At 40.7% G+C, this 12,763-nt stretch overlaps 1 protein-coding gene across 1 annotated transcript in view; it reads left to right on the forward strand.

Annotated features, from left to right (window-relative positions):
- galt (galactose-1-phosphate uridylyltransferase) overlaps window positions 1-11,740 on the forward strand; it is a 97,664-nt gene extending 85,924 nt beyond the window's left edge. Inside the window, exons 10-11 of the mRNA XM_063014159.1 lie at window positions 7,345-7,499; window positions 11,073-11,740. Of these exons, the coding sequence (XP_062870229.1) occupies window positions 7,345-7,499; window positions 11,073-11,162 (245 nt within the window). The 3' untranslated portion in view covers window positions 11,163-11,740. The remainder of the gene's footprint in view (window positions 1-7,344; window positions 7,500-11,072) is intronic.
- The last annotated feature ends 1,023 nt before the right edge of the window (window positions 11,741-12,763 follow it).

Here is a 12,763-nt window from a genome sequence, read left to right on the forward strand (position 1 = left end):
CCCAGACACAACCCCACGATGCTCTGTTTCTCAGCAGCGCACAAAACAAAAGGTCACCAACACTTTTTGGATACAGGGCCATTTGTTGTAAACTCACAAGAGACTGTAGCTGCCAGATTTAGCTTAAGTCGAAATTCTTCAGTTAACTTTTCTGTGGTTTTAGTTTCACTTTGTGGAAACGTTGGCTTGCTGCTGCCAGTCCTGCTGATTTCATAAAGGGAGTAATTTAGTTTTTCAGTGGACCCTAGATGAGGGCTGTACCCGTATTTATTAATTTATTGGATTTTAACGTCATGTTTTACACTCTTTGGTTACATTCATGACAGGATAGATAATCACTGGTTACACAAGATTCATCAGTTTAATATCAAACACAGTCATAGACAATTTTCTCCAATTCACCTCACTTGCACGTCGTTGGACTGTGGGAGGAAACCCACGCAGACACAGGGAGAGCATGCAAACTCCACACAGAAAGGACCCAGACCACTTCACCTGGGGATTAAACCCAGGACCTTCTTGCTGTAATGCAAGGAATGTACCAGTAATTGCACTTAACTGGGTTACAAGTTGTTCTGTTATGTGATTTGAATCCTCACATTCATACCCAGGATTGGTTCTGGGCTTGTATGGGGTCATCATTGCAAGATAGTGTTTAAACAGACCCCGACTTTTTGATGATGCTAAGCCCACACTACAGAGAGTTCATGTTACAGTGAATATTATTACTCTATGAGAATCGACAGAATCCACCGCTGCCTGGTGTGCAAGAAGCAGTCAGTGACGTGCCCAGTGAGGTTGATGCTAGTCAGCTCTTCTTGGCCAAAGTTTGAGTAATGATTCAATTGGCTAAAAACTCTGACGATTACACAACAATTTTGGGATATTTTGGAATGTTGATTCACAAATGCTGTATTTTCTTCTATGGATGTATTCTAAAATCCTTCCAAAAGAGGCTTGTATAGCCACAAAAGGTCTTATCATTAATAAATAAGTTTTACATACATTTAAATTGTGCAGATACAGTCCGTATTAACATATTTCTTTTCATTTTGGCCAGTTTTAAACAGCCTTTGTAGGTCCAATCTCAATCCATTATTTGCACCTGATTAGTCTTAAACACCACAATCATGTGAAACAGTTTTCTCCTATGAGCGTCTGTCCGTACGAATTTCCATTTACCCCGGGTCACATCTTTTCCCCACCATAACCTCTCAGTCATTTAGATCCACAGGCCATTTCATCGCTGGCAGATGAATTATCCCCATAAAAGTGATGCTGACATCCATAATGGTCCAAGTCAGGCTTATTTAAGTAGGCGGTCAGGCATAGGAAATTAGCCTTACACAGCTATTAAACCAATGCCAACTCGGATCCATTTAAATACTGATACAGTCCCGTTTCTCCAGTGCTGATCTGCCTGGTTTCTATAACAGAATTCTGGTTTTAAGCAATACTTGGACTTAGACAGAAGGTGATGCAGAATTTCAGCCCGGTCGAACTTTCCCTCATGGTAAACTATCTGCTTTGTGCTTTGCTAGCACAGCAAATCAACAAACAGTGGGGAGAATACTCGCCCCATTCACTCAGCTGGAGCAACATCATGTTTATTTCCAACTGTGTTTTAAAATGACTTCCAGTGAGGTTTACCCAATATGAACCTGTCAGAATGAATAAATGAATATGTTCAACAGTCTCATAGAGGCAGGAGAAGCACTGGGAAAGATATTGAGCTAAATATCCAGGGATCCATCGTGATATATTGGTCTATACAGACCAGCTGTTATTAGACACAGTTATGGTCAAAGGTTCACATAAATTTTCTGAAATCTTGGGATTTTAATCGTTTTGTCTGTTTTATTTCCCACTGCCTTTTATTGAATAATTATTAAATATATTTGTTTGTTCTTTGGAAATATATCAAAGGCAGGAAGGCGCTGTGGGTAGCACTAACGCTTCACAGCAAGACGAAACTTGGTTTGATTTTCTATTTGTGTGGATGTGTGGTTTGCATGTTCTTCCTGTGTCAGCTTAAAAGTAGATTTTGCAGTAGAAGCTTTGTTTTTGCTTATAGTGATTTGAAGCTCGCCTGACAGTGGACAGTTTCACCAGCTTCGGATTTTAAACTTTTGGGAAACATCGTTGATGTTTTTTAGATTACATCAGACCATCTGTACAAATTCCCTTTGAGTTTTAGTCCCAACAATGGCAAACAGACCACTGTTCTATGCACCTGCATGCTTACGCATTTGTACTAGCCCTATTTGTAGATAGACAATCATTACTAAAGAGGAATTAGGAAGGCATACCAGTGGCATTTAAATAGAAATAAAAAAAACACTAACTTAATAGTAATAATAAAAAGCCATAGAAAGTAACAGTTGCAGAAATCTACTCCAGAACATCCACAGTCTGTCATAACGTAGTCAAGGTTTCTTTCTATGGTTTTATGTTATAGACTAGTCCTCCCTAAAGGGATATTGTCTATCTCTGGGTGTTCCTTACCAGCCTTGGGGGAGGCATGGGGGTTACAGAGATGCCGGATTTTAAGTCTCAAACCAAGATGGGCTTGAATTATTTTCATTAGGTTGTGTTTACAAAGCCGGGCCACAGTCAGGAAAGTTAAAACAGAAGTTATTTTCTCAATATGTCCGGGTAATTGACCTCCAGTGGAACACTAATAAGGAGAAGCCAGGATTGCTGCTTGCCTAGAAGGCATGAGAAACAGTCAATTTATTTGTCTTATTTGCTTTCACTTATGCGTCTGCAGGCTCAAATAGAAGAGCATTCATTTTCAGCAGCCACATTTATTCAGTCATTCTCCAGCGCTGCTCTTCACGGCTGTGACATTCTGTCCACTTGTGCCTGATCCTGTTCTCTTTATTTCAGGTCAGACAGACAGAATAGTGTCTGGATTTTCTGCACAGGTCAATCAATCAGTATTTGTCATGTGGTTGTCAGTGGAACATTTAAATGATCTAATAATACGGGGCAAGTCGTAGCCTAGTGGTTAAGGCACAGGACTAGTAATCCAAAGGTTGCTGGTTCAAGCCTCACCACTGCTAGGTTGCTGCTGTTGGGCCCCTGAGCAAGGCCCTTAACCCTCAGTTGCTCAGACTGTATACTGTAATTGTAATGTAAGTCGCTTTGGATAAAGGCGTCTGCTAAATGCCGAAAATGTCAAATGTAATACAATTGTTGTTTTGTGGGTGAGCAAATACTGCAGCGGTTTTAAAACCTTCTTGTTTCTACACTCACTGTCCATTTTATCAGCTCCACTTACCATATAGAAGCACTTTGTAGTTCTACAATTACTGACTGTAGTCCATCTGTTTCTCTTCATGCTTTGTTAGCCCCCTTTCATGCTGTTCTTCAATGGTCAGGACCACCACAGGACCACCACAGAGCAGGTATTATTTAGGTGGTGGATCATTCTCAGCACTGCAGTGACACTGACATGGTGGTGGTGTGTTAGTGTGTGTTGTGCTGGTATGAGTGGATAAGACACAGCAGCGCTGATGGAGTTTTTAAACACCTCACTGTCACTGCTGGACTGAGAATAGTCCACCAACCAAAAACATCCAACCTACAGCGCCCCATGGGCAGCATCCTGTGACCACTGATTAAGGTCTAGAAGATGACCAACTTAAACAGCAGCAATAGATGAGCGATCGTGTCTGACTTTATGTCTACAAGGTGGACCAACTAGGTAGGAGTGTCTAATAGAGTGGACAGTGAGTGGACACGATATTTAAAAACTCCAGCAGCTAAATAATACCTGCTCTGTAGTGGTCCTGTGGGGGTCCTGACCATTGAAGAACAGGGTGAGAGCAGGCTAAAAAAAGTATGTAGAGAAACAGATGGACTACAGTCAGTAATTGTAGAACTACAAAGTGCTTCTATATAGTAAGTGGAGCTGATAACATGGACAGTGAGTGTAAAAACAAGGAGGTGGTTTTAATGTTATGGCTGATCAATGTATACTTCTTTTTTTTTTTTTTTTTTTTCAAAAGCTTTTCTTCTATTTCCAGACACCATTGTTCTGGCTTTTTGCTCCCTTCTACTTATGAAGACTTCCCTCCATTACTCATTCTTTACACTTCACACTTTGCCCTTTTTCCTCAAAGTCTCTCCAAATCTTTTTGTTCCCCCCACAGTTTCATTCCCCTCTGTCCTAATTGGTCGGCAGAAGATAGTTTCATTCAGCCGCTGATGGCTGGGAGAGTTGCATTTAATTAAGTATGTCACTTCAAGTCGCTTTTTGTGAAAAAGGCCTTGTTTTCTATTTCAATAGTGCTCATTAATTCCAGCAAAAAACAAGTTTTTTTTTCCTTAATTTTTGTCACCAGTAGCACAAAGGCATCTGAAGCACCAGGGAGAGAAGCGCTAATTAGCTCCCAGCTCTGTTGTGCAAGTAACACGTTTGTGGCTAATAAACTTCAACCGCTGTCACCTAACCATGGTTTGTGCGTTCTCCAGAAGCGGATGAGTAAAGGCGTGAATTGCGCTACTGTGTTAACCTTCAGCAGATCTGTCTATCTTTGTTAAGTAGAAAGCAAAGCATGCGTGGGGAGCGTCGAGTCAAGTTAGGCTGCTGTAGCATCGTAACCGCGATTCGGATTCTGTAGCCCCGAGCTGTTTAAACTCACTGGGGGAGCAAAATAAATCACACAATTTGCAGTTCAGCTCTCGTCTCCTGGCTCATATACAGCCGCAATCAAAATTCAACCCCCAGTGCAAATTAGGTTTATTAGCGAAATGTACAAACTTTCAGCTGTTTGCAATAAACCAATCAAACAAGAACTATTTAAATAGCTTTACACGACTAATATAACAAGTGATTTTTCCCAATACAACACAGAATGCCATTTTAATGACCACCGCAATGACTGAAAATGTAGCTCTGTTATGTCGCTTTTCAAGTCTAAATGAACTCAATTGCTATGCATGGCAGATGTGCCAAACGTTATTACAGGTCGAGACATTACTGTAGGCACTGAATTTGTGAAGATAAGCACCAAATTATTTCTTCTGGATGGATTTAAAATTGGCCAGCATCCAGCAATCGGCTTAGAAATGTACACAGTTGAATACAAACCAGAAAAAGTCAGCAGAGGAGATAGAAATTTAAGATGTCTTATCTTAGCCATCAAGTGTGTGTGTGTGTGTGTGTACATGTGTGTTTCTGAGCATGTGTGTGTACAGAGGATAACAGTCTGTACAGAACCCAATGACAATCCTGAAATTGAGCTAGCCCAGCCAGACAGCGAGAGAGAGAGAATGTCAATAGAGGATACTAACAGTGTTTTATTAGGGCAGACTGGAGGATATTAACAGTGTTTTATTAGGGCAGACAGGGTGAATCATATTTAACATTCATAATACGCTTTTCATTCATTATTATGGGGATAAGCATGCTGGGACTGGGGCCAAACCACCGGTTCTCATGGCCAGTTTATAACTTAATATGCACCGTGAAGCCTTACGAGAATTTGTATGCCCCTAGTTGGCAGATATTTGCTGTTGCTGCTTGAGTAGCTGTGTAGTTAATTAGGGCTTTAACTAGACCCCCGTGGATGGAATTGCTTTGTTAGGTTTTCACCATGTCAGCTTTGATCTGTCCTGTTACACTGAACCGTTTACATGATTTACCACAGTGATGTCACAATTGAACTGCTTTTTTCCAGTCAGATTATTGCACCTGACAGCACTGATAGGTTTGACGCGTTGGATAACATCGTCAGTCAGATGTGTTTTCCACATCGTTGAGCAAAAAAGCGGGAGGGAATAGCCAGCTGTTTGATTTTATCAACTGTTAAAGTGCCTGCAAGGTTAAAAACATAATTTTTAAAAACGATTCACTAATTTAAATGCTTAATTGTAATTATGTCGAATTATGTCAAATGAAATTGACTCTCATGGTGCAAAATTTCATGTTTTACCATATTTATACTGTCTCAGTACCTTCAAAAACAAGGACCCAATGTCATCATACAAAGTACCAAGTGACTTATGCTGGGGCCTCTTAAAGTGCCAGTAGGTTGCTCTTGGTATGGTGGTGTGTTAGTGTGTGTTGTGCTGGTATGAGTGGATCAGACACAGCAGCGCTGCTGGAGTTTTTAAATATCATGTCCACTCACTGTCCACTCTATTAGACACTCCTACCTAGTTGGTCCACCTTGTAGATGTAAAGTCAGAGACGGTCGCTCATCTATTGCTGCTGTTTGAGTTGGTCATCTTCTAGACCTTCATCAGTGGTCACAGGACACTGCCCATGGGGCGCTGTTGGCTGGATATTTTTGGTTGGTGGACTATTCTCAGTCCAGCACTGACAGTGAGGTGTTTAAAAACTCCAGCAGCACTGCTGTGTCTGATACACTCATACCAGCACACACACACTAACACACCACCACCATGTCAGTGTCACTGCAGTGCTGAGAATGATCCACCACCCAAATAATACCTACTCTGTGGTGGTCCTGTGGGGGTCCTGAGCATTGAAGAACAGGGTGAAAGCAGGCTAAAAAGGTATGTAGAGAAACAGATGGACTACAGTCAGTAATTGTAGAACTACAAAGTGCTCCTATATGGTAAGTGGAGCGGATAAAATGGACAGTGAGTGTAGAAACAAGGAGGTGGTTTTAATGTTATGGCTGATCGGTGTATATCACCTGGCTAATACCATCTGGGCAGTGAAACATGGTGGTGGCAGCATCATGCTATGGGTGTGCTTCTGTTCCTTGATGTTGCCAAGCTCTCGAGACCTAGGTTTAACTTTGATTATTGTCTGTGTGGACTAGTCATGGCATTCCCATGTGTACATGGACTTTCTTCAGGTGCTCTGAATCCCCCCCTTCCAAAAAAAAGCTGCTCTGAATTGCTAATGAATTTCTTGGCTGTGATGACAAAACACTGGTGTGATTTAACGACAAGAGTATTGTTATTTATTTATTAGGATTTTTATCATGTTTTACACACTCTGGTTACATTCATGACAGGACAGGTAGTTACTGGTTATACAAGATTCATCATGTCAAACACAGTCATTTGGTATCTCCAATTCACCTGCACGTCTTTGGACTGTGGGAGGAAAACGGAGTTCCCCGAGGAAATCATGCAAACTCCAAACATTAAGGATCTGGACCGCTCCACCTGGGAGTCGAACCCAGGGCCTTCTCGCTGTGAGGCGACAGTGCTACCCACCGAGCCACTGACAATAATTGGTTGACATATTGTTTAGTACAGCTGTATGCATTTTACATTTCCTTACAGCTCGTTAGCTCCCGATTGCTGCTGTATGTGTAGCATGAACATACATTTTAACAAATCATATTCTGTGTTTAGGAGCCCCAACAGGAAATTACCTGAAGGAAGATATGAGCCACTGGCAGCTGCATGCGCATTACTACCCTCCCCTCCTGCGCTCGGCCACTGTCCGCAAGTTCATGGTGGGCTATGAGATGCTGGCACAGGAGCAGCGCGACCTCACGCCTGAACAGGTCAGTTCTCCTAAGGTGTTTTTACACGTGCTTCAAAAAGAACATTTGCAAAAATTAATTACCATCTACTGTACATAATATTGTGAAATGATTTAGGAAGAAAGTCTGTGTCGGGCAAGGCCGGAAACCACGGCTGAGTATGGGTAACCCTTAAGCCCTCAGTGGGCATTGCATGAGAAAATGTCATGCTACTGAGATAAATATGGGCGCAAATGAACTTCGGAAAAGCGTTCTAACTTAGCACAGTTCTCCGCTACATCAAGAAGTGCAATCAACTCTGTTTTGCAAAGAAAAATCCCCACATACCACACATGAAGGTAATGTTTTGAAGGCGTTTATTGGGATTTTAGAGTGACACTTTGCTGTGGCCCTACTCTTTACTAAAATACTTTATGTTAATTTTCCTTTTAGTTTGGTATCTCTGTTTACCTGCACCCTTCACTCCCTGTGTAAATTACAGTGAAACAGTCAGGGTGCCTTCTTTAAAACAGCATAGATGGCAAAATATGAATAATTACTGTCATTTTGAGCAGAATTGATGTAGCATCATAAGTTGGACCAAATGCTTTTGTATTAAACTTTAAAATACTTCAGAAATTGCACAAGATTATAAAAAGTTACAAAAAAGGTTTATATGCCTTACAGATTTATTGATATTTTATCTAAGTCTTAATTACTTGTTCTAAAAGGTGCCCAGAAGCTAATTGAAAAACCTCAATGTTTCAGCACATTTTGCTTTAACGTGGCCAATAATCTGACATGTCTTGGCAGCCTGACAGCTCCTGTCTGGCACGAGGCATGCTAGATGACCCTCTCTGGTCCAGATATCAGAGAAGCTTGAATTTAAGTCCTCCATTTTCCCCCTCCTACTCTCCATGACATCCCTTTTTCAAATTGACTCTTTCACAGCAGGGCCAGTGGCTGTAATGTTTAGCTTCTGACTGATGTGTTTTTGGTCACAATGATTGATAACTTGATCAAATTAGACATTCCCATCTGGTTGTTGTCAGTCCTCTAGTGTCTGTCAGTGACACAGAGGTCCTGACTGCCTCACTGCATCATTCAGAGCAGCAACCCACACACCACCCCCTAAAGCAGTCCATCAACTCTACACTAGTCATTAGACAGAAGGCCATCAGCACCTTCATAATACCTGACCTCGTCCAACACCAAGAATTATTTTTACTCATTACATACACACCAATCACCCATCCCAACACCACCACACCATTTTAACTGGCTTGTTATCTTCCTGCCCTAAAACCAACTTAAGATCTTAATCCCAACTACCTCACCTGTGTGACTCTACACGATCCAGTATAGAATGCCTTTATTTGTCATATATACATATACACGTGTACAGTACAATTAAATTATTTTCCACAAATCACAGCTGTTTGGAAGCTGGGGTCAGAGCGCAGGGTCAGCCATAGTACAGCACCCCTGGAGCCAAGAGGTTTAAGGGCCTTGCTCAAGGTCCCAACAGTAACAACATGGTAGAGCTAAGATTCTACCACTGTCCCTACGCAGACACACAAGTTCAACAGTAAAACATATCATGTACCTTCACCTAAACCTACTTACGGCATTGTCAAAATCTAATACCCTGAGACCAATTACCCAACCATCCAATACGTCCAGCCCAAACTGTCAATCAGAGCACCCATCTTAAGTCACCACCTCTACAGATGTTTTGCTTTTTCAGTATCACCCACTTGCCCAACACCGTCACAAAACATCCACCACAATACACCTTCTTTAAAGTGATAATCACCTAGCCCATCATATCAGTGCCAAAAACTTAACCCAGTACCTCCTCCACATTTTACTCAATCCCACTTGATGTCTCCATATCAGTCTTAACCCAATACATTCACATTGTGTATCCAACCCAATCACTCAACAACATATAACTCAAAACATCTCACAACAGTCCCAACACATTGCCACATGATTTATTCTACCTACCAAGAGCCTTACTACAGGATCAATCCTATTTATATCATTTATTTACCTAAAACAGTCTCCTACACACCAATCACACACCAGTTAAACTGGCCTGTTATCTCCCCACCTCTAACCATATCAAGACCTTCATCCCAACTGTATCACCTGTGTGACTCTGCCTCTACACAACCCAGTACGGTTATACCATCATTCACCCATCACACAACAATCCAACCCAGTACCATCACACCAATCACAAAACACAATCATGTACCTCCATCCAAACCTCTTTACGACACTGTCAAAACCTAATACCCTCAGTCCAATTACCCAACCCATTCAATACATCCAGCCAAAGACTGTCAAACAGAGCACCCACCCCAGGTCACTACATTTATTAAGGATTTATTGTACCCACCCATGCGCTTTATGACCCATTACCCAATCAATCTTATTTAGCCCATCACCTCCATGTCATTTACATTTGAAGCTTTTAGCAAACACCTCCTCAATCTGAATCAACACACCCTTATGCATCTGTTCATTTAACCTAATGCAAACAGCCACTGTAAGATTCTACCAACCCAGTTCATTACCTTCATATTAGTACCTGTCCAAGTCCTCCACACCAATCAAGCAACCCAACACACCTCTACAGCAATCACTAATCTCAGTATCACCACCCATCAATTATTCAACTCTGTACCCTTATACCATCAGAACTAAACTAGTACCTACTGAACGCAGGGGCATCCACAATTTTTTAAATCTTAACATACCAGTCTCAGCTGACTACCTCTTAATTAATTAATGTAACATCTCAGAACCAGTCCAGCCTCTGTGTGAAGGATAAAATACTGTGAACTTTAGTCAGATAGTTAATGCCTTTATGTGTACATATGATTGTTACAGCAGGGCATTATGGGAGTAGCAGAGGTCCTTAATGTAATATAGAAGGTGCCTTTTTATTTTTTAATGCAGCAATATCCTGATGGAATGATTTGGCTTCTCTATGTGAAGGCTCACCTTTGGGGTGATTTAATGGGCTATAATATTTATTATGGCTTAGTGAACGGTACAGACCCGTGGAGAACCCAGATGCAGATTGGCCAGTGCTTATGAGACTGACCTCTGTTAGCAGCCGCTCTAGCCACTATCAAATTTTGCCAGAGCAGCGGGTGGCATAGGAATTAAGCAGTGTGACACGGCAAAGAAATTGGATCAGGAAATGACAGGGGCTGGAGGCTATTTAATCACTCTTCCGAGGAAAGCGAGAGGAGACTGTAACTCTTCCCCAACTCAGACATCAAAGCCCGTCATTGCTTGTTTCCTGGACGAGCTAGGCGTGAATACCACTCAGGCAGTCACATCATTGGGCACTGTGAGCCTGTGTGTGTTATGTAGTGCTGTTGCTATGTCTGCTGACTTTATTGAGACGGTTCTGGAGCGGGGTTTCAACAATATCCTTGGGCGAAAGAGGCACTTCAATGTTTTTTTTTCACTTTACAGTGGAGTTGTTTTTTCACTGGACATTCCAGTGGTTATTTGGTTAGCCCTCAGTTTTTTAGGGCTTACGTAAATGTAAAGCAGTCCAGCACAATTGATTTGCCAACTGTGTGTCCGCAGGCTGCTGAGCGATTACGGGCTCTCTCGGAGGAGCACTACAAGACCAAAGCAAAGGAAGACCAAGCAAACTCTCAGACGGAGGTGAAGTGAGTGCAGGCTGCAAAAATACGCTGGGAATTCTCAGGAATGACAAACATTATGAAATTTTAAGGTTAAAATGATTAACGGTCAGAGTATTTTCAACAAACTGTTGCATCGTTGGCTTTGGAGTGAAGCAGGAGACTAGATACCTGCTCAGTCTGCCAGTACACGGTGATGTATGTGATTGTTTTGAATGAACACACGAAATAAATCAATGCAATATAAAACAAAATGTCATTACTCAATCAATTGGTTTGTCTTGTCTTGTCCCAATTACATATCATTTAAAATTATTTTCCTTGTCTGTGATAACACATTTTTAGACTGCAGTCGAAGTCAATAGTTTACATACACTTGTAAAGGACATGTTTGTCATGACAGGCTTGGCATTTTAACTCCTGTGACTGTTTCTGTTCTGTGACAAAGATTGGAACCCATAACATTTGTCAAATAAATGTTTTTTGATAAAAAAAAATCTAGTGTGACTATCCCTATTTAAAAGTGTGTGAAACGATGACCCCGTGCCAATGTCAGGAAGAATATAATCAATGGGCGCTATAAAATATAAAAAGTATGAGACCACTAGTGGTTTTCTTTTATTTTTTCAAATTGAATACAATGATATTCATTACAAATTTAGTGAATTTCAGTATTATTTTTAAGTATTTGTTATGACCTTGTCTATAAATGTCATTGGAGCATGTGCAAAATTATTGGTTTCTCTGGTTTTATGATTTATAGGTATGTGTTTGGATTACGGGCCTACTTTCTGAGTCCACTGTGTGTATGTGTACTGTACATACATACATATACATGATCATTTCTAATTGCCAGTTTTACTTATAAATCTACAATTATTAATCTACTGTATATTGACAAAAAATAAGTAAAACATGTTTTTCACAGAAGTGTTTTGAACTGTGGCATTTGTGATCAACTGCATCCCGTTTGCTTTAATTAATCCTGAAATGTAGAAATCAGTTAGAGTCGCCCAGGTACAATTTGAATTAATTGGACAACATTTGAAAAGCCACACACCAGAGTCTATCTGAGGCCACAGCTGGATAATATCATCCCTACAGTGAAGCATGGTGGTGGCAGCATCATGCTATGGGGGTGCTTCTTTGTGGTAGGGACAGGAGGGCTGGTAAGAAATAAGAATACATGTAACGACCTAACGGGTAAAACACTACTTGAGTAGAGTAATATGCAATGTCAAACCTTCAATAATAACATAATAATAATACTAATATTTTGTTATATCAAGCTACAATGGGAAAAAATAACTTTTGCACCTACTACAGTTGGTGCTGTCAGTTCCCAAAGCATTACAGTTGTTAACAGGTCATGTAGCACAGGTGTAAACATGTCCCTATCCTAACTTTTTTTGGAATGTTGCCCCCATCTCATTTAAAATGGACATATATAAACAAAAAACAATAAAGTTAATTAATTACATTGTTAAATATCTTGTCTTTGTGGTATTGTAATTAAATGCAGGTATGTGCAAGTCATTGGTTGTTTTTATTTACATTTTTCTACTGTCTCGACCTCCTGGAATTGGGTTTGTATTTAATTTTTTAATTGTAGTTCCTAGTTAATTAATCCTA

The sequence above is a fragment of the Trichomycterus rosablanca genome, chromosome 18 (assembly GCF_030014385.1).
Source record: "Trichomycterus rosablanca isolate fTriRos1 chromosome 18, fTriRos1.hap1, whole genome shotgun sequence".
Taxonomy (NCBI): Eukaryota; Metazoa; Chordata; class Actinopteri; order Siluriformes; family Trichomycteridae; genus Trichomycterus; species Trichomycterus rosablanca.